The sequence below is a fragment of the Microcaecilia unicolor genome, chromosome 14, assembly GCF_901765095.1.
Source record: "Microcaecilia unicolor chromosome 14, aMicUni1.1, whole genome shotgun sequence".
NCBI classification, from domain to species: domain Eukaryota; kingdom Metazoa; phylum Chordata; class Amphibia; order Gymnophiona; family Siphonopidae; genus Microcaecilia; species Microcaecilia unicolor.
The window spans coordinates 50858521-50880665 of record NC_044044.1 but is presented as its reverse complement, the minus strand read 5'-3'; the positions used below and the strand labels follow the sequence as shown (position 1 = coordinate 50880665).

The following is a 22145-nucleotide window of genomic DNA, read 5'->3' as shown; positions in this document are numbered from 1 at the left end:
CGATCTTTACAAATGCTGTTCTTAATGCGGTTTTGTTTCTTTCTGGACCTCTGGCTTTCCTCTTTCTCCCCTGCGCTCTGTCATACAGGATGTGGTGCTGGAGTTGGATTTTGAGGGGGTGAAGGAGAAGCTCTCCATGGTGCAGGTGTGGCCAGTGCGACAGATTCGCCCCACGACAGAGAAGCTCCCTGCCAACTTCCCGCTGCTGACGGGGCAGCGAGTCCTGGATGCCCTCTTCCCGTGAGTTTGCCAAGAAGAATGAAACTTGTGATGTTAGCTGTCCGAAGTAGAAGAACCAGTTTCTACCAGCAGAAGGCCCAATTAGTCAATGGTACAGGAGTGCAGGCTGTGGGATAACATTTTCGAGCAGGAGGAGATGTACAAAATGGCACAGGAGCAACTGGTTGTTGAACTCTCATCTCCTATGGTCTCATGCAGGAGCCACTGTAGGGAATGGCGTTCTGGTTGTTGGGACATTTGCAGGTCCTGCAGCCCCATCCTCTCCCAGCAGGTAGCACTGTAGAAACACTAGTTGGTGGGACTCTTCTGAATTTTTGCACTTCAAGCTGTTTGGGAGAGGTGTATGAGAGAGAGACCTTTCTATGACTCACAGTTACAGTGACTAAAAGGGCTGGATTAACTGTTCACATTAACTCACTGTCTTTATTCCATTGATATTTATTTACTTATTGCATTTGTATCCCACATTTTCCCACCTATTTGCAGGCTCAATGTGGCTTACAGAGTTTGGTTATGACATAGTTATTCCATGATATCAGATACAATTATTAGCGTTCAGAGATTAGGTAAGGGAAGAGAGAAGGTATTAGGCAGGATAGAGGTGGACTGTAATAAACTGTGTGGATTGGTGAGGTAGTTTTGTAAGGCTATCTGTTTTCTTTGTAGGCCTTGTGGAAGAGATGTGTCTTCAGGGATTTGCGGAAGTTATTTATTTCGTCGATAACTTTCAGGGCTGTAGGTAGTGCATTCCACAACTGCATGCTTAGGTAGGAGAAGGTGGTGGCGTGTATCAGCTTGTATTTTAGATTGGCACGGGGGGGGGGGGGGGGGCGGGGGGAGAAGTTGGCAGGAGACAAAAGGAACAGTGTGCTCCCTGTTGCCAATATGTACCATGCTGCTGTGGAAGCTGTTACTTGCAAGTTCAGGCTCCCCTTCCAGTTAGAGATGCCATGTGGCTCCATGTCATGAAGATCAAGCTAATCCAGTCCTGTTTTTGCTGCACTGCATGCAGGGATTTGTAGTTCTAATTTTTCCCATTGCGTTGCCTTGAAAAAAAACCCTACAAATTCCTGCATGCAATGGAGCAAAACCAAGACTGGATCAGTCTGTCCTTGATGACATGGCACCAGGCAAGGCTGACCTTAACGAAGTACAGGATCTGGGATGACAGAGTGGTCCCAGAATGCGCCAATGCATGGCTACAACCTGGAATTTGTAGTGCTGGTGATTGGACTATTGTGATTGTGTGGGGCCTACCTAGATCACCGTAGTCACCCTTCTTCACAGCCCCCACAGGACTACCCTAGTGCCAGGGGACAACCCTGCATCCATTCTCCTGAGGAACTGTGTGATGGTAGAGTAATTTATAATCTATCTTGCTCTCCTTTCAGGTGTGTACAAGGAGGAACCACGGCCATCCCAGGGGCGTTCGGCTGTGGAAAGACGGTGATCTCTCAGTCACTATCCAAGTACTCCAACAGTGATGTCATCGTGTACGTGGGCTGTGGGGAGCGTGGTAATGAGATGTCAGAGGTGCTGAGGGACTTCCCCGAGGTGAGAAACTAGGATCCCCTCTTACTAAGGCAAGCGCAGATTTTCAGCGTGCCCTAAAATTGTGGGTGCGCTAAACGTTAGAGACGCCAATGCATTCCTATGGGCGTCTCCAACGTTTAGCGTGCCCCCAATTTTAGCATGCGCTAAATAAATGAGCGCGCCTTAGTAAAAGACGCCCCCAGTCTCAAATTCTTCTTATTCCTCTTCCCACCTGCCCCCTATAGGATCATGTCATGTAGGACCAGGCCTGGGTTACTATGCCAACATAGGCATTTTGAAGGTGCTAAATATCCTTGGCCAAAGAGAACCTGTTCCCACTAACTTAAGACCATGTGATGCTTCAAAGGGGGGCAACTGGCACTAAAGCCTTCCTTTACTTCATTTCTGACTCTCCAATCTGTGGGATCATTGACACCCCCTCCCCCCAACGCCCACTCTCTTGGATATGCTGTCCGGTCTTGCCTCTGTGTGTGTGTGTGTGGGGGGGGGGGGGGGGGGGGTCCTGCTTCCTCTTATTAAGACACCCTTGCCCTGTCAAGAGGTGAAGAGGTTAATCTCCACATGTCTTAGTGACATCTTCCTCCTTTGGGATGTCTGGGACTTCACCATGGTTAGTCCCTGTGTGATGAGATTTGACATGGAATACTGTTTTGTCCTTGCCAAACTGCATCACCTGGTCAAAAAGTTCCAAGTTCCACAGGAAATCACCCAGCTACATTGTCCAATCCTACCTTCTCTTTCTACGTACTGTTATTGGCTGTTGACTTCACCCAAAATATTCACTGGCACAGCGTTTCTCATCTGCATCACTTGAATTGGTGAAAATGAGAAAGCACCAATGGCTTGCCAAAGCCTTGAATTTTTAGTGAATAGAAACCTTGGTTTCTCAGCTCACGATGGAGGTGGATGGGAAAACGGAGACCATCATGAAACGTACAACCCTGGTGGCGAACACGTCAAACATGCCTGTAGCTGCACGAGAAGCGTCCATCTACACAGGTGAGGGAGAGAGGGAGGCTTGCAGAACTCTGCCAGGGTTTTGGTTATTTACTTTCAAAGTAAAATTTCTGTGACTCTTTCTCTGAAGGAATCACACTCTCCGAGTATTTTCGGGATATGGGATACCACGTAAGCATGATGGCAGACTCTACTTCCAGATGGGCCGAGGCCCTCCGAGAAATCTCTGGGCGCTTAGCAGAAATGCCAGCTGGTAAGTCTGTCCTGCCATTCTCTCTTTCTACTCTTTTCAGTTTTAAACTCTCACCCATTAGTCAAAGCTTTCTCTATTCCTGAAAATCATCCTGAACTATATAAAGAGTCATGGACTTGAAATACCATCTTTCTGTGGTACAACCAAAGCTGTTTGCATATATCATATGCAGGTACTGTTTATTTTTTTTGTATCTGGGGCAACGGAGGGTTAAGTGACTTGCCCAGGGTCACAAGGAGCTGCAGTAGGAATTGAACCCAGTTCCTTAGGTCCTCAGCCTTCTACACTAACCATTAAGGCTATCATTAATCATGTTTCCCGTTTCAAGTTTGCCAATATAATAGAGCACAGTTCAAATCCCATTGTGGCTCTCTGTGACCTCGGACAGGTCACTTAACCTTCCATTGCCTCAGACACAAACTTAGACTGTGTACTCTCCAGGGACAGGGAAATATCTAATGTACCAGAAGTGACATAACATGTAACTTGCATTGAACTACTGAGGACGGTGTGAGATAAATACAAACATAGAATAGAATGGGGAAGGGGAAAAGAAAATAGAAATTTTGAAATGAATGCAGAGCTTCCAACTTCCCCAGTTCTAGGAGGGAGATTTTAGGCTAGGACTGGATTTCTGATGCATTATGGGACCTTCAGGATCGATTTTAATAGGTAGAATCAGGGACTACAAATCCCATACTGCTTTAGATGTAAGTTCAAAACAAAGCCTGACCAAAAGGTCTCCAACTTGAAACTGGGTTAGTTGACAGCTCTGTTAAATGGTAGATCTTCAAAGGGTCTTGCACAGTGGCGTAGCCAAGGGTGGGCCTGGATGGGCCCAGGCCCACCCACTTTGGGCTCAGGCCCACCCAGTAGCAGCACACCTATGATGTGGCTGGCAGAGATCCCCAAGCCCCACCAGCCAAAAACTCCCAACAACTGTCCCTCCTGTATACCTTGTAAATAGCAGATCTTCGCCGGCAGTGACTGATACATACTGGTTTCACCAGCCCCACATCCTTCCCTCTGATGTATTCCCGCCTATGTGGAAACAGGAAGTTGCATCAGAGGGAAGGCTGTGGGGCCAACATGAGCAGTGTGTATTAGTTGCTGCTCGCTGCCGGTGAAAATCTGCTATTTACTACTTATCATTTCTAAGGTGCTACTAGACGTACACAGCGCTGTACGTCTAGTAGGTATTCGGGGGATGGGGGATGTTTGAGAGACCACATGGCATGCAGGTGAGAGAGGAAGAGACCAAATCACTTGTGGGACAAGGCAGAGTTCTTCTGCCCACCCATCTTGGGCCCAGGCCCACCCAGAATTGGGTATCTGGCTACGCCCCTGGTCTTGCAGCTTGTCTTCAGGAGCTAACTGGTTAGTCTTGAGTTCTTCAAAAAAATACCTCCCCCAATGAATGGTTATAGCTTGCTGTGTTTAGTAGGAGGCTGTGTTTTGTTCCCAGAAGTGGGGTTTGGTTGGGGGAAGGATGGGAGGCATAATCAGGACAGCCATAACCTCATTTATAAACTGGCATGTTTTAATTTCTCTCTGGATCAAAAATAATTTTTTAGGGTTTAACCACTGTACAAATTCAACTGATTCAAAAATACCAACAGGGTTAACGCGTGCTGGCACAAGTGTGTGTGTATCAGGAGGAAAAAGCCTCGAGAAAACTCCTCTTGTGTGCAACCAAATGCTTTAATCGAAGTTGGACTTTCTCATCCTAGGCTGAAAAAACCTCCAGATGTTCCAATTTTAACAGAGAACAATAAAGCTTTTTAACTTAGCTTTTGATGTCCCTCAATGGTCATGCTCTCCGCGTCTCTCTGTGAACGTTGGCTGTGATCTACGGCAGCCAGCGTTTCGAGTCCTCTCTGCATCAGGATCACAGACCAAGTTATCTGAGCGGAGATAACTTGGTCTGTGATCTGATGCAGAGAGGACTCGAAACGCTGGCTGCCGTAGATCACAGCCAACGTTCACAGAGAGACGCGGAGAGCATGACCATTGGGGGACATCAAAAGCTAAGGTAAAAAGCTTTATTGTTCTCTGTTAAGTAGAGGAGTGTGGTAGCCGTGTTAGTCCACTCTTAAGGTTATCAATAGAAATCAAACAAAATAAAACATGGAAAAGAAAATAAGATGATACCTTTTTTATTGGACATAACTTAATACATTTCTTGATTAGCTTTCGAAGGTTGCCCTTCTTCGTCAGATCAGAAATAAGCAAATGTGCTAGCTGACAGTGTATATAAGTGAAAACATTCAAGCATTACTATGACAGTCTGACAGGGTGGGAGGATGGGGGTGTCCAGATATTTCTTCCGTGAGTGTGCCAATACCTGATATGATTGGTCTGCCAGGGTTTCCCGGTTCTTGGGTAGCATGTAGAATGTTCCCAAAGCAGGTTGGTTTGGTATGAGTTTCTTCAGGCAAGGTTGCGCTTGTGTAGGAAATGTTTTGATAAGGTCTTTCAGCTGTTTTGTGTAATCCTGTGTGGGGTCCTCATTTAGTTTCCTGTAGTATTTATTGTCTGAGAGCTGTCTGTGCCCCTCTTCAATGTATTTTTGTATGTCCATAATTACCACTGCACCTCCTTTGCGGGTTTGATGATAATGCGTCTTGCAAGGGCAAGGGGGTGGGCCGGGCAGGAATGAGCTGCATTGGTAGTGCTACAAGTGTACATCCTCCCACCCTGTCAGACTGTCATAGTAATGCTTCAATGTTTTCACTTATACACTGTCAGCTAGCACATTTGCTTATTTCCGATCTGACGAAGAAGGGCAACCTTCGAAAGCTGATCAAGAAATGTATTAAGTTATGTCCAATAAAAAAGGTATCATCTTATTTTCTTTTCCATGTTTTATTTTGTTTGATTTCTATTGTTCTCTGTTAAAATTGGAACATCCGGAGGTTTTTTCAGCCTATGATGAGAAAGTCCAACTCCGATTAAAGCATTTGGTTGCACACAAGAGGAGTTTTCTCGGGGCTTTTTCCTCCTGATAACACACACACTTGTGCCAGCACACGTTAACCCTGTTGGTATTTTTGAATCCTGTTTTAATTTCTGACAGGTCCTCAGATTATAGTCTCTTACCCACGTTCATGTTCTCAAGTAAGTGTTACCCTGTTCCTTCAGACACTCATGGTGCCCTTTTGATTTTCAGACAGTGGATACCCAGCTTACCTCGGTGCTCGCCTGGCATCCTTCTATGAGCGTGCGGGTCGGGTGCGTTGTCTGGGCAGTCCCAGCAGAGAAGGCAGCGTCAGCATTGTTGGAGCGTGAGTTTCTCTGACAGGACCTGCTTTTGATGCTACGCGGAGGTCCTGTGCTTTGTCCATTAAAACCATCAGCATACGTCCCCGTTCCTTGGGGCCCCTTAACCACAGCCTTCAGATCGTCCATGGGCTAGATTTCCTTACACATGAGCTAAGAACCAGGATGTGGTTTTTTTTGGTGGGGGGGGGGGGGGGGGAACATTGGGATTGACGCATGCGTGCTGGGGCTCAGAGTGTGTGAATACTGTGGTTAGGATTGCTATTTCACCCAAGGCCTAGGGTTTTCAATCCAGTCCTCAGGACACATCCAGCCACTCGGGTTTTAAAGATATCCACAAAGAATATGCATGGGAAAGATTTGCATACAATGGAATACGGCCAGCGGTGGACATCAAAACACTGATGGCCACTGACTGAATATCATCCGAGTAATCTTTATTAGTTTCCAGCTGCCTGAGCTCAGTTTGTCAGTGGACGTATATGTGCAGGGTTTCCATTCTCTCTAAGCAGTAGCTCAGGGGTCCCATGGAAGTCAGGAGTCACAGATCTCATGTCTTGGATTCTGTCCGGCTCAGTGTGAGATGTATCAGTTGCAGAGTTCACCTCAAAGCAAGTGGGGGTGTGCTGTGTTGTTATACTGCTCATGTGTGGAAGGTTATTGTCATGTGATGACTGTTGACAGCTCATGACCCACATGTGTAGCTGGTGGAAGTGATCTGCTCCTTGGCTGTCTGTTTTACAGGGTGTCTCCTCCTGGAGGTGACTTCTCAGATCCTGTGACCTCCGCCACACTGGGGATCGTCCAGGTAAGGATTTCTACTTTCACTCAACTTTCCTTCAGGGTTGCAGAGTGTTCCTCAGTGGCGTAGGAAGAGGGGGCGGTGGTGCGGTCCGCCCCGGGTGCACGCCGCTGGGGGGTGTCGCAGGGGCGTATCTGAACTGCGGCGGTAGGGGGGGCCAGGGCCAGAGTGAGGGGGCACATTATAGCCCCCCCCCCCCCCGCCGCCGCCGCCGCCATTGCCGATCCCCCTCCCCCCAGCCGCTACCATTGCCAACCCTCCCCCTCCGTTGCTCGCTTACCTTCGCTGGCGGGGGACCCCAAACCCCCGCCAGCCGAGGTCCGCGTCCTCCTGCCGCTGCCGCTGCCGCTGCCGCTGCCGGCTGCCTTTGGTGCTTTCATTTGTCCATTGAAGCTGGCGCCAACTAAAGTTTCTTTTGACTCTGACGTCGCTGCACGTTGTACGTGCAGGACGTCAGACTCAGAAAATGTTTCTGAGTCTGACGTCCTGCACGTACAACGTGCAGCGACGTCAGACTCAAAAGAAACTTTCATCGGCGCCAGCTTCAATGGACAAATGAAAGCACCAAAGGCAGCCGGCAGCGGCAGGAGGACGCGGACCTCGGCTGGCGGGGGTTGGGGTCCCCCGCCAGCGAAGGTAAGCGAGCAACGGAGGGGGAGGGTTGGCAGCGGTAGGGGGGTCCAGGGCGAAATCTGCGGGGGCCCAGGCCCCTGAGGCCCCACGCAGATACGCCCCTGGGGTGTCGGCTCCGCTGGTTCCCAGCTCTCTCTGCCCCGGAACAGGTTACTTCCTGTTCCGGGGCAGAGAGAGCAGGGAACCAGCGGAGCCGACGTAGCTCCCAGCGACTTGCACTCGGGGACGGATCAGCTCTCCCGCCCGCCCCTCACTTCTAAATAATGTAAGAATGCGCTCTGGGGGGGGGGGGGGGGGAGGGTTGCGCGCCGAGGGGGGGATGCGATGGGGGTGCGCAGCAGCGACATGCCCCGGGTGTCAGCCGCCCTCGCTACGGCACTGGTGTTCCTCCCTGCTTCTGGCTCACTCCCTCTGTCCGTTCTGCACTGCTAAGAACCGAGAACCTCCGTTTGGCCCTGCAGCATCCCCGGATTCCCCGCTGTTCCCGTACCAAGACGTACACATGTAGCACTACCAATGCAGCTCATTCCTGCCCGGCCCACCCCTTGCCATTGCAATACTGAGACCCCCACTGCTCTGCCAAATACAGCTGAATCCTACCCTGCGGCACCTCTGGCTATTCCTGTCCTGAGACTCCCAGTCTTCCTCCCACAGTTCTGCCAGTCTATCTCCGACTGTTTTTCAGATAAGAAGCCAGTCTCACTCCTTGTCTGCATGTCTTTCAGGTGTTTTGGGGGCTAGATAAGAAACTGGCCCAGAGGAAGCATTTCCCATCTGTGAACTGGCTGATCAGCTACAGCAAATATATGCGGGCCTTGGACGACCATTACGACCGCCACTTCCCAGAGCTGGTGCCCCTGAGAACCAAAGCCAAGGAAATTCTGCAGGAGGAAGAGGATCTGGCTGAAATTGTGCAGTTGGTGGGGAAGGTGAGGAAGCCTTGAGTGGCCTGGGTGAAAGATGGGTTGCAGGCTTACTACTACTACTTAAAATTTCTATAGCGCTACTAGATGTACACTTGAACAGGAAAGGGAAATGGGACTTGATATACCGCCTTTCTGAGGTTTTTGCAACTACATTCAAAGCGGTTTACATATATTCAGGTACTTATTTTGTACCAGGGGCAATGGAGGGTTAAGTGACTTGCCCAGAAATGATTAGTAGTAGTAGCTGAGAGGAAACTTCGCTGGTCAACAACCATTGTGAAAGATTTCAGCATACCTTCCTCTACAGAGAAATGCACTGACTGAGTCATAGGATATAGGAAAGAGAACAGCTGTCTCTGAATTTCTGGAAAGCTCTGCAGTTCTTCCTCTCATGTTCCATGGGTGAACAGTGTTAAGTGAGCTATTCATGTGCAAAAGGCATAGTTCTTTGCTTTGCTGTTAAGATTGCTTGTCAGTGTATGAGATGATTCTTATCAGTATAAGAGGACCTCTCTAATAAGAACACATTGCTGAAATAGTAACACTTTTTTTTTTCAGGTAACACTCTTGGCCTGGTTGCCCCTCAGCCCTGTAACCCTCCACTTTGTTTTACTTTCTTCAGGCCTCCTTAGCGGAAGCTGATAAAATCACCCTGGAGGTGGCCAAGCTCATCAAAGATGACTTCCTGCAGCAGAACGGATACTCAGCCTACGACAGGTAATGTTGGGGCCCAGTCAGGCTTGTTTGGTGGACAGTGGGGGGAGATGGGCACCACATTGGACGGGGGGTGTAGCAGTGGCGTTCCTAGAGGGGCTGACACCCGGGACGGATCACCGATGCGCCCCCCCCCCGGGTGCCCCCCCCCCGGCGAAAGGACCCCCCCCCCCGGGTGCACGCTGCTGGGGGGGGGGGGGGTGCCGCGCACGTCTGTCCTTCCTTCGTTCCATGCTCCCTCTGCCCCGGAACAGGAAGTAACCTGTTCAGGCGCGCGCGGCACCCCCCCAGCGGCGTGCACCTGGGGCAGACCGCCCCCCTAGGAATGCCACTGGGGGGAGGTGCTGCTTCCAGACAGCAGGGGATAAAGCCTCTACTGAGAGAAAGTCACACTTCTGAACCTGTGTTTTTCACTAGCTCTGAGCATACCCAAGAGAATCTAAATGTATTCATTTATTTAAACCTAATATTCAACTATTTTACTAGAGGTCCAAATCCAATTATTATGCTGTCCTGTTTTTATGTCCTGACTAGACAATGAATAAAGGTGCGTAATTATTTATTTATAAAAATTTGTATACCTCCTCTTGGGAAACCCATTCAAGATAGTGAGTAATAACAAAAAATATTATTTATATACATTTTTACAGTGGTGGAAATAAGTATTTGATCCCTTGCTGATTTTGTAAGTTTGCCCACTGACAAAGACATGAGCAGCCCATAATTGAAGGGTAGGTTATTGGTAACAGTGAGAGATAGCACATCACAAATTAAATCCGGAAAATCACATTGTGGAAAGTATATGAATTTATTTGCATTCTGCAGAGGGAAATAAGTATTTGATCCCCCACCAACCAGTAAGAGATCTGGCCCCTACAGACCAGGTAGATGCTCCAAATCAACTCGTTACCTGCATGACAGACAGCTGTCGGCAATGGTCACCTGTATGAAAGACACCTGTCCACAGACTCAGTGAATCAGTCAGACTCTAACCTCTACAAAATGACCAAGAGCAAGGAGCTGTCTAAGGATGTCAGGGACAAGATCATACACCTGCACAAGGCTGGAATGGGCTACAAAACCATCAGTAAGACGCTGGGCGAGAAGGAGACAACTGTTGGTGCCATAGTAAGAAAATGGAAGAAGTACAAAATGACTGTCAATCGACAAAGATCTGGGGCTCCACGCAAAATCTCACCTCGTGGGGTATCCTTGATCATGAGGAAGGTTAGAAATCAGCCTACAACTACAAGGGGGGAACTTGTCAATGATCTCAAGGCAGCTGGGACCACTGTCACCACGAAAACCATTGGTAACACATTACGACATAACGGATTGCAATCCTGCAGTGCCCGCAAGGTCCCCCTGCTCCGGAAGGCACATGTGACGGCCCGTCTGAAGTTTGCCAGTGAACACCTGGATGATGCCGAGAGTGATTGGGAGAAGGTGCTGTGGTCAGATGAGACAAAAATTGAGCTCTTTGGCATGAACTCAACTCGCCGTGTTTGGAGGAAGAGAAATGCTGCCTATGACCCAAAGAACACCGTCCCCACTGTCAAGCATGGAGGTGGAAATGTTATGTTTTGGGGGTGTTTCTCTGCTAAGGGCACAGGACTACTTCACCGCATCAATGGGAGAATGGATGGGGCCATGTACCGTACAATTCTGAGTGACAACCTCCTTCCCTCCGCCAGGGCCTTAAAAATGGGTCGTGGCTGGGTCTTCCAGCACGACAATGACCCAAAACATACAGCCAAGGCAACAAAGGAGTGGCTCAGGAAGAAGCACATTAGGGTCATGGAGTGGCCTAGCCAGTCACCAGACCTTAATCCCATTGAAAACTTATGGAGGGAGCTGAAGCTGCGAGTTGCCAAGCGACAGCCCAGAACTCTTAATGATTTAGAGATGATCTGCAAAGAGGAGTGGACCAAAATTCCTCCTGACATGTGTGCAAACCTCATCATCAACTACAGAAGACGTCTGACCGCTGTGCTTGCCAACAAGGGTTTTGCCACCAAGTATTAGGTCTTGTTTGCCAGAGGGATTAAATACTTATTTCCCTCTGCAGAATGCAAATAAATTCATATACTTTCCACAATGTGATTTTCCGGATTTAATTTGTGATGTGCTATCTCTCACTGTTACCAATAACCTACCCTTCAATTATGGGCTGCTCATGTCTTTGTCAGTGGGCAAACTTACAAAATCAGCAAGGGATCAAATACTTATTTCCACCACTGTATATAACACATCCACAAATCAAATAGCCCTACAGAGAAAAAAAGATAGGATTTTCAAACTTTTTCTAAAAGCCGCAATCGAGTACCCAGCCTTCCACTCATCTGGCAAACTATTTCACAAATCCACTGCCACTGATCTGAAGGCCTTCTTTCTCCACTTTGCCCTGTCTATTACATGTTTATCAGGATAAACCACTAGATTCCACTTTGATGTTTCTATAGGAACTTTCTTTGGACAACAGTCTATTGTGGCTACACTTAACAACACTTCTTGCCAGCTTCACCTCTCGACATCCACCTCTCTGTTTGCTTTCCTTAAGCAAAATGTTTAATATTAATTTTATATTGTAAGATGCAAAGAGTGCTCAGTGCCTGGCTCCTTTTCAGTTGGGTTGGATCAGTGATGGATTTAAGGTCCAAGGTAATGGTTCCCCTCGCCTCTGGAGCTGTTACAGTCTTTTACAGCTGCAGGAACAGTAACAAGCTGTAACAGTTTTAGTGTGGGGCCTTGGACCTGGCTGTAGTCTCTGGCTCTGTGAAAGCCCTAGGTACTTGGGTTGGGCACTGCAGAGCCTGAGACTGGGAGCCAGTTTCAAGGCCCAGTTCTGGAGCTTTTGAAACTTGTTACTTTCCCAGAGGGCCGCCGAGAGACTGAGCCAGGCCTGGGGCAAGGTCGCCCCCACTGATGCCACCGCCGCCCCCCCCCCCCCAATCGCTACCACTGTTGCCTGCCTCTCCTGCTCCCAGTCTGCCGGCGCCGCAGTCCCCAGTCTCCACCCACCCACCCTCCCCCAGCCCCATCGACAGTCCGCTTCCGTCCGCCACCGGGCCCCCTGCATTCAAATCGGCAGCGCAGCACAAGCGAGCAGCGCCTCACCTCCTTGTGAAAGCAGCAGATCGCCTCCCTTCGGGCCCTCCCTCAGTGCCCCGCCCTCGCTGAAACAGGAAGTTACATCAGATGAGGGCGGGACACAGTGAGGGAAGGCCCGAGGTGATCCGCTGCTCTCAAACAGACACGAAGTGCTGCACTTCCAACTAGAGACTCCCTTTTCCAAACGCAGGGGGCCCAGCGCCAGTCAAAATGTGGTGCTTGAATTGCTTCTGATGTGATTTCTTGGCTTCTTGTGTTGGGCTGGTTCAGCATTATTAAGAACCATAGGCAGGGTTGACTTAACTACTGGACTAGGTGAAGCACTTGGCTACTGGCCCAGGTCACCAGCAATTAAGGGCACCAGGATACGCAGCCTCTGACCTCACTTGGTGTAAAGGTGAAGCCTTTTCTTCTCCCTCCCCTTCCAGTCTCTTCCCCTCTTCCTCATCTTCAGGTCCTGTCTCTCTGTCCCCCCTCCCCGCAGGCTGGCTTAGTAAACAGGGGGGTTAGATTGTAAGCCTCTTGGCAAAGGGCCTTCAGAGATGCCAAGTTACCCAGTTCCAGGCTGGAGATTTTGGGACACTCCTGACTGTCCCATCCTGGTGCATTATGGGTAAAACTTATTGCATTGATTTCCATGAGCAGGATCAGGCACTACAAATCTCACACTGCTTTGGGGATCTAAGTTCAAAACCAGGAATGGTCTGGAACTGGGTAACTTGGCATTTCTGGGCTGTATTCTCAAAATGTTGTAAGCCACCGTGAGCCTTATTTGGAAAGGTGAGCTAAAATCCAAACATATTATTAGTAATACATCTCCTACTGGGAGAACAAATTAAGTCACAATATACAGCAGAATAAGTGGCTAGAAAATAGAAACAGAAATATGCAGACAAAATTAAATTCTTCTGTATTCCATCCTTCCTGTTCTGTGCAGAAGAGGAAAGGCTGAATCAGGAAGCCCAGCCCAGCTACCCTTTTCCTTCTGCTGTTTCCATTCTAGTCTTTACCCATCATCTTCTGTTTGTTGTTCATTGCCTGGAAGAGGAGGAGCTGACGGAAGAAGCAGAGGGTTATTCTCTGTTGCCTGAGATTAAGGGCAGTAGTCAGCAGAGCACTAGAAAGGCATGAGCTAACTACTAAATACAGGAGCTGTCAAATTACCCAGTTCCAGACTGGAGACTTGTTGGCCAGTCTTGGTTTTCAACTTATATCCCAAAGCAGTATGGGATTTGTAGTTCCTGAGTCTACCAATTGAAATCAGAACTGCAGGTCCTATAATGCATCGGGATGAGGTTGGCAGAAATCCAGGACTGGCCTACAGTCGCTCTCCTAGAACTGAAATACTACGGGGACAGATTCTGTGATCTCAAACATAGCGAACCCTCTGGTACCATCACCAGAACTGTTGCACTTTGGGTGAGTCGTCCTACTAGAAGAACCGACTCTGCTTATGGGTAACTGGCAGAAGTACTGAAATACGTTATTGTGATAGTTCCAGCAGCCACGGATCTTGACTTTTATTAAGTACCTTTTGCCGTGCAGATATAGAGTGTCTCTTGTATGTAGGAAATATCTGACCTTCACCTCTGCCCTCTCAGGTTCTGCCCCTTTTATAAGACAGTGGGGATGCTACAGAACATGATTGCTTTCTACGACATGGCGCGGCATGCGGTGGAGGCCACGGCACAGGCTGAAAACAAGATCACGTGGGGGGTGATCCGGGAACAGCTTGGAGGCATCATGTACAAGCTGACCTCCATGAAGTTCAAGGTAGGACCTTCCAAATATGGGTGTGGAGGTACAAATCCAAACCAGACGATGGCTCAAGCTGATCTCCCTGCAGATGTAGTGACTGGCAACTCATAACAGAAAGATTCAATATGATTGAAATATGGTGGGGAGGGGGAAAAAGGTGGCTATGAATTTGGTGTCCAGCTGGCTCCACTTTCCCTCCATCAGGACATGTTGATCCAGTACTGGTGTTCCTTCATTGTACATATGGATTTGTGGTTCTGATTTCTCTACGAGTTGATTGATCCGAACTAGTTTGAAAACCAATTCAAAGGGAACATGAAATTCCCCAAAATGAACAGGGTGAAAAGAGTGACTTGCAATGTAATGCTTTTCCCTTTCCTCCAGTATATCTGTGTGGGGGACTTTGTGTCTTAGTAAGGTAGCAGGGGATATGTGTGAGTTGGTGTCTGGGTTAGGTGGTGTGTAGTGACGGTGTTAATAAATAATAATAAATAATCTATGAATCAGTGGTATGATGTGCATATCTATTTCCATAGGAAGCTGTTAATCTGTGAAGATGAGAGGGTGACATGTCGGAGAGTGTGTGTGAGAGTGTTATTGGTCATGTGTATTATGGAGTGCGTGAGTGTGTGTTGGCAGTATGTGTCAGGGGCTGTGTTTGTCTATTTTTATCATGAGTGTGTGTGTTGGGAATATAAGCATGTGGCAGTATATCAGGGGACTCTATGTGTGTGTGTGTTTGAGGGCTATATGTGTGTATATGTATGTCGGGAGCTTTGCATGTGTGCCTGTTTTGGGGGCTCTGCTTGTACAGTGTGTGTGCAGGCATGTGTGAGTGTTTGTGTGTTACATTGAGAGCTGTGCGCGTTTGAGTGTACATGTGTGTGTTGGGATGCTCTGTGCATGTGTGTGCTTGTGTGTAGCGAGGACTGTGGGCGGGGCCAGCTCAAGGCATGAGCCAGGTGAGCCACTGGCTTAGGGTGCCAGAAGCCTGCCTCACTGACTATCTCTCGCGCGGCCGCCTCACTTGGTAGAGCTAACATCTACTCCTGGGCTCCTCCACCCCCTGACTACATCTACAGTGGCCGCTAATCCCCCATCTCCCACAGTCTAGGTGCTAATTTTGCAGGATTTGTTCTAATATTTTATAAAAACCCACAGGCATCCCAGGCTAAAAATAGGCTCCTTCCCCACCTCCAAACCTAGGTGCTGCGTCATAAAATGTCCCTTTATGGGGTAACTCTATAAAGGAGATGTGTATGTGACCATTACATGTGTGAGTGATTAGAATAGCACCATGTACATGCTGGTAGATGCCAGATACTCACCTACACACTATTCTGTAACTATGTGCATATTTCTCATAGCGGGTAGGTGAAACAGAAAAATGAAGGCAGATTACGACCATATGGCCTATCCATTCTGCCTTTCCATGCCATCTACTCTCCCTATCCAGATCCTATGTACTTGTCCCAAGCTCTCTTGAATTCAGATACTGTTTTCATCTCCACCACATCCACCAGGAGTCCGTTCCGCGAATTCACCACCCTTTCTGTTAGGAAGTATTTCCTCAGGTTACTTCCGAGTCTGTCCCCCTTTCACCTTCATCCTATGTCTTCTAATTCTAATGCTTCCTTTCAATTGAAAGAGATTTGCTTCCTATGCATTGGGAAAGTTTGTAAGACATTGCGAGTGTGGAGGATTATACATTAACACCCACTTTGAAAAAAATTGAACAAGAACAAATTGTATTCAACTTTATGACCGTTGTAAAAGTATGACTGGAGGAAATGAATGAGCTATTCGAAACACTTTCATTATTGCTACCTGGGAACCAGGACGTAAAGACTTTGGAAGAGGCATAAATCAGCACTTTAAGCTAAGTTATTGATTTTTTGAATGTTTTGCTGCTGATACATGCTGAACAGTAGACATTGCAATTGTGTTTCATCTGTCAATACCTTCCAGTTTTTTATCTAGAGGGGTCCAGGAATGGATACTATAGTTTCTTACATCCATTAGTACTCTCTATAGAGGGGTGTATAGACTTTGATCATTCTTTGATATTTGAAGATACTCCGTTTTCCGTTCACAGAATCTTTTTCTCCCCAAGTGTGGGAGTTTTTTTTATGTCTGTGAGTTTTTTCGGAAGGCGGTAGGAGCCCATGATGTTGGCCATTTCAGTGGAGTCCTAATGTTAGGTTCCCTGGGCTGTTGAGGCTATTTTATTCATATAAACTTCTTATGTTAGATCAAGGTCTTGCGCTCACCTATAGACTGTATAAAAGGAGTGATACTTAGTGTTTTTGAGATATATTATTGCACTCTTGGTAGTTTAAAATATTTTTCCTATGTATTTATGCCATGTAGGTATTTAAATGTCTTTATCATATCTCCTTCTCCCGCCTTGCTTCCAAAGTATATATATAAGATCTTTCAGTCTATCCCCATACACTTTATATGTTCACACAGGCAAAGGTGTAATTACTGTCATATTACCTGTATCCTGAATTGACATATAAAAATGAGTGTACTTCCTACTTCAATGGAGAATCTGGCCAGCCAATACTTTTGTATGGGCAGCTGGTCTCCCAAAAAGCAATTGTTAATTGCACTTATACTTGGTGAGTAAAGAAAATAAAGTATCTAATTGCTTTTCTAACTGATGCAGCCTTGGGTGATTTATTTATTCCTAGGTATTGGTGGGTGGACCACCATATTGGGAGGGATAAATACACCCAGAAATTACAGGGTGGGCACACTTACTTGCATAACTTATTGAATACTAAAGGTTATGTGTATATGTCCTGCAACTAGGGGTGCACACGTACTCCAGTTCTGTGATTGGTTTAAGTTCTCACGCTTAAGCGCACATGCATGTATATCCCCAGTTATGCTGCTGTTCTATAAAGGAAAGTAGGCATCTAATTCTAGGTGCACAATTGTAGAAATTACCCTCCCCCCCACGTGCCCCCAGTTATACGTTTGGAAAAGGGGAGTGTTTGTGGTCAGAACGAGGGCAGAAAAACATTCAACCACCTAGTGGCCTAATGGTTAGCGTAGCAGGTTGCGTTCCTGGGGAACTGGGTTTGATTCCTGCTGCTGCTTGATTGTCGGCAGTGGGTTGAGATCCTGGGGAACCAGGTTCAATTCCCTCTGCATGTGACCCTGAGCAAGTCACTTAACCCTCCGTTGCCCCAGGTACAGCAGTAGTACAATGTACTACTTAGATTGTGAGCCCACTAGGGACAGTCAGTACCTGTAAAATGAAACTGTAAACCATTTAGGTCTAAGAGGTATATAAATACCTGAATGAATGAATAAATGCCAATATCTAAACAGCAGTAGTAACTTTAAATGCAGGCCTGTGCCGATGCGGTAAGCGGGGTAAGCACCGCAGGAGGGCGCCCACCTCTGGAGGGCGCCGCCGCAGTGCTTACCCTCGCCCCGCGACGCCGAGGCCTTTAAATCTTTTACTTGCAGTCGCAGCAGCGTCTGTGAAAACGGAGCGCTGCCGACGTCTCCCTTCCCTTCGCGCTCTTGGTTCCCTCAGAGTCCCGCCTTCTTCTGACGTCAGAAGAAGGCGGGACACTGAGGGAACCAACGAGTGCAAGGGAAGGGAGACGTCGGCAGCGCTCCGTTTTCACAGACGCTGCTGCGACTGCAAGTAAAAGATTTAAAGGCCCCCAGGGCGCGCAGCGATCATCTTCACGGGGGAAAGGGGGGGGGGGGGGGGGGGAGAGGGGCACACGCGCGCGCCAATTGTTCTGCGGGGGGGGGGGGGGGGCGCCAACATTTCGTCTGCGGGGGGGCGGCATAGACCCTTGGCACGGGCTTGTTTAAATGGATTAGTATCCATTTAACTATATGTGGATTTTTAACCATGGCCCCACTGAGCATACAATAACATTGAATGTATAACTTATCCCCCTAATTCTATAAAAGCACTAAAAATTGGGCACACAATTTCATTGAATAATAAGCCAATTAGCGCTTTTTAACCAGCAATTATTGGCATTAATTAAAATCAATTAACATGTATGCTCATAATTTTAGATGCATGACCCACGCCTACGTTTTATGTGTGTGTCCCGGAAAAGGGAGTGTAGAAATGGGAGGGTCGTGGGCATTTTGGGGTGGAGCGTGGATGTGGATTCCACTCACGCACGCAATTATAGAAGGGGTTCCATGTATAAATTTAGGCAGGACATTTGCACCATGTTTTCGTTGGTGAAAGTGGACATACCTACATTTACGTGCAACCCCTGCACTTAAGTGCTATTCTACAAACTGTGCCTAACTTTAGGCATGGCTTATAGAATAGTGTTTAAGCAGGTTTTTTTCAGCGTCAATGTTTAGGCCCCATTTATATAATTCACCCCTATATGTTTAAAGTTATATAATGGCCATACCAGTAAATATTGACCTCATTATCTTCCAGTCCTCTCAACCTACAGCAAGTGCATTTTCCAAGGAAGTAAATGCACATAACAGCTGGAAACCAAAATAATGTTTTCTCATAAAACCTAGGGATCTAGCCAAAAATATTCATCCATTTTATAGGGAACATCCTGCTCTGCCATTCTTTTCTGACGTGTTCATTTCTTTCCCCCTAAAGGATCCGGTAAAAGATGGGGAAGCTAAGATCAAAGCTGACTATGCCCAGCTGAATGAGGAGATGCAGAACGCCTTCCGCAGCCTGGAGGACTGACCATCGAGACTAAAAGACTGGATCGTCTTGCTGCCATATCCTGCCATAAAAAAAATACTCCTTTCCGAAGCAGATACTTGGCAGAAAAAGGATTTTTAAATTCATAGGACTTTTTAGGACTTTTCCCAGCAATGCAATAAAGAGAGACAATAATATGAAAAGGACCTATTAGCCAGATTGAAGAACCTGATCGTGTAGTTTGGCCAAAATTAATAATTAGAGAAGTTTTTAAGTATTAAGAGAAATAAAACCGCTTGTGTCTTAAAGATTTTCTTGAAGACTGGCTGGTGCTTTATTCACAGTGGTGGACTCCAGGTCATTAAGAAGGCTGATCCTGTCCTGGTTTTATCCCAAGTGGAAAAAAAGCAAAACAGCGAAGATGACTAACAAAACAAAAATAATGAAAAATTAAAAACAAGAAAATATCAAATTTGTATTTAAAAATACAAATACATAAAAAAATAAAAAGGACGACACTTGTTCATAAAAAATGAAAACACTTTATTAGCCAAAGGATAGCAGGGAGAAATGGACTCGACACAGCTGTGTTTCGGCCAAGCAGGCCTGCGTCAGGAGTCTTCTCACCGTGTGTTGATTTTTAACTCTATCCAATTGTATAAGGAATATGTGTGTCTCTTTCTGAACTATAGCCTTAGGTAATCCTTGCTCTGACGGTTTATTCTTCACTTTGTTTTCAAGGATTACCTAAGGCTATAGTTCAGAAAGAGACACACATATTCCTTATACAATTGGATAGAGTTAAAAATCAACACACGGTGAGAAGACTCCTGACTTGGCCGAAACACAGCTGTGTCGAGTCCATTTCTCCCTGCTATCCTTTGGCTAATAAAGTGTTTTAATTTTTTATGAACAAGTGTCGTCCTTTTTATTTTTTTTATTTATTTATTTTTTTTAATTTTTATTTTTATATTTTTTTATGTATTTGTATTTTTAAATACAAATTTGATATTTTCTTGTTTTTAATTTTTCATTATTTTTGTTTTGTTAGTCATTGTCGCTGTTTTGCTTTTTTGGCTGTTTTTCTTGCGAAGATTGGTTTCTTCTGTTTTTTGTAGTACTTTATCCCAAGTGGGACAAAATCTGGAGCCACTGGTTAATGGTGGCAACTGCTTGGAGCATACACTACTAGGTAGTGTAAATATATACTCATAGAGAGGGTGCGGAAGGTGTCACAATAGCAGAGCAGTCAGAGGCTGCAATGCTATCATTGATCACATGCTGTTATTATAAAGGATTAATGACAGGTTGTGTAGTAGTAAGCCCCCAGTGTCAATATAATCGATTAATCGGATGCTGCAATACTAGCATTGCCCACACGGTGTCTGTAGATGGGATTAGTCGAGGCTCAAAATTACAATTAAAAATGGATCTTCACGTTATTCTAACAGGGATCCCTGTTTTATCAAAGATAGTATCTTCACCATCATTGGCGCAGCAATGGCAAAACAGAAATTATATGAGGATCCATCTAAAGATAAGTCCGATTTGAGCAACTGACTTAAACTAATCCGTTTTTTTGATGTTTTGGGATCATGTTTGTTTCCCCTTTTTTGGATGAAGGATTTCTCCCTGGTTTTGTAATATTGGCATTATCTGATGACGTTTTTTTGGCTGATGATAAAAACTGGTAGGTTAGTTTGAGAGACAGATAAAGCTAAAGGAAGAGGGCAAAAAGGAAAAATGAAGCAGAAAGGGAAAAATCAAACACACATAAAAGGATGGCAGGGTTAAGTGGGGAACACTGGTAATTTCAATCAGACTGTTTCTCCAAAAATAGTTAAGCTCTGGAACTCAATGCCGGAGGATGTGGTAATAGTGGTTAGTGTATTTGGGTTTAAAAAAAGGTTTGGACAAGTTCCCGGAAGAAAGATCCATAGTCTGTTATTGAGATAGGCATGGGGAAGCCACTGATGTCCCTGCGATTGGTAGCATGGAATGTTGCTACTAATTGGGTTTCTGTCAGGTACTTGTGACCTGGATTGGCCACTGTTGGAAGCAGGATACTGGGCTAGATGGACCACTGGTCTGACCCAGTCTTATGTTCATAATTGAGAGGACTATTTCTTGTCCTGGACTGGTAGAATGGAATGTTGCTACTCTTTGAGATTCTGCATGGAATCTTGTGACTCTTTGGGATTCCAGAATCTTGCTATTCTTTGGGGTTCTACATGGAATGTTGCTACTAATTGGGTTTCTGCCAGGTACTTGTGACCTGGATTGGCCACTGTTGCAAACAGGATACTGGCCTAGATGGACCATTGGTCTGACCCAGTATGGCTATTCTTATGTTATGTAATACCAGCAGCATCTACAAATTATCAATATAAATGATTAGAGGTTGCAATATCAGGAATGGTCAAGGGATGTAAGTATGTCAGATTAGTCAGAATCAGCAGTACCAATAGATTGCACAAGTTGCCACTTTTACTTATCAATCATAAGCTACAATATGAGTAGTAGCTATTGGAAGTCAATATAAAGATTAATCAGAAGATGTAATACCAGCAGAAGCCACAGGATATCAGAAAAAAGGACCAATTAGAACAGGTTTATCAGACGTATGGCCCATGTTTCAAGCCTACTGCAGTGCTTTATCTGCCTTGCTGCCTCCATCTAAACTTGCCTTTAAGCCTCCCCTGCACCCCATGCTGATATTGCCACATCCAGCTGCTGTAGCATCTCCTCTCTCTCTTCCGTAGTCCTCCCATGGCCCTGCATCTTCCACCCCATGGTTCAGTAACTGCCTCCCCAATTCTTCCTGCCACTTCTAGCTAATGTCCAGCAGCAGTAATACAGGCATGGGGGAGGGTTTAGGGAAGAGAGAAGGATGATGGACTACAAGGGGTGGTTAGGAAAAAGAGAGGGGAGATGCAGGGCCACGGGGGAAGGGGTGTTAGGGATGAGAGAGCGAAGATGCTGAAAAATGTTGAAGAGGAAAAAGGAGAAGAGAGGAGAGATGCTGGACCACAGGATGAAGAGTATTAGGGAAAAGGGAGGGGAGATGCTGGGGACAGGAATATGTTGGGAGTGAAGAGGGAGATGCTGGGGAGGGAGGTCTATGTGTGTAAGTCTGTACATCGATGTATGCAAGTGTGTGTGTGAATGGTGGATTTGGGTTGGTGTGTAACAGAATGAATTTGGGTGGGTGGGTATAATTAACTGTATGGGTAGTAAGTAACCAAGGGG

The 22145-nt window shown here is 46.5% G+C and overlaps 1 protein-coding gene across 3 annotated transcripts in view; it reads left to right on the top strand.

Annotated features, from left to right (window-relative positions):
- The window catches only part of LOC115457805 (V-type proton ATPase catalytic subunit A-like), a 40968-nt gene extending 21770 nt beyond the window's left edge, over positions 1 to 19198 (top strand). For all 3 annotated transcript variants that reach the window (XM_030187419.1, XM_030187418.1, XM_030187420.1), the window contains exons 6-15: positions 89 to 240; positions 1632 to 1794; positions 2685 to 2793; positions 2882 to 3004; positions 6174 to 6288; positions 7028 to 7091; positions 8444 to 8647; positions 9267 to 9361; positions 14071 to 14242; positions 18846 to 19198. In XM_030187419.1, the coding sequence (XP_030043279.1) occupies positions 89 to 240; positions 1632 to 1794; positions 2685 to 2793; positions 2882 to 3004; positions 6174 to 6288; positions 7028 to 7091; positions 8444 to 8647; positions 9267 to 9361; positions 14071 to 14242; positions 18846 to 18938 (1290 nt within the window). In that variant the 3' untranslated portion in view covers positions 18939 to 19198. The remainder of the gene's footprint in view (positions 1 to 88; positions 241 to 1631; positions 1795 to 2684; positions 2794 to 2881; positions 3005 to 6173; positions 6289 to 7027; positions 7092 to 8443; positions 8648 to 9266; positions 9362 to 14070; positions 14243 to 18845) is intronic.
- The last annotated feature ends 2947 nt before the right edge of the window (positions 19199 to 22145 follow it).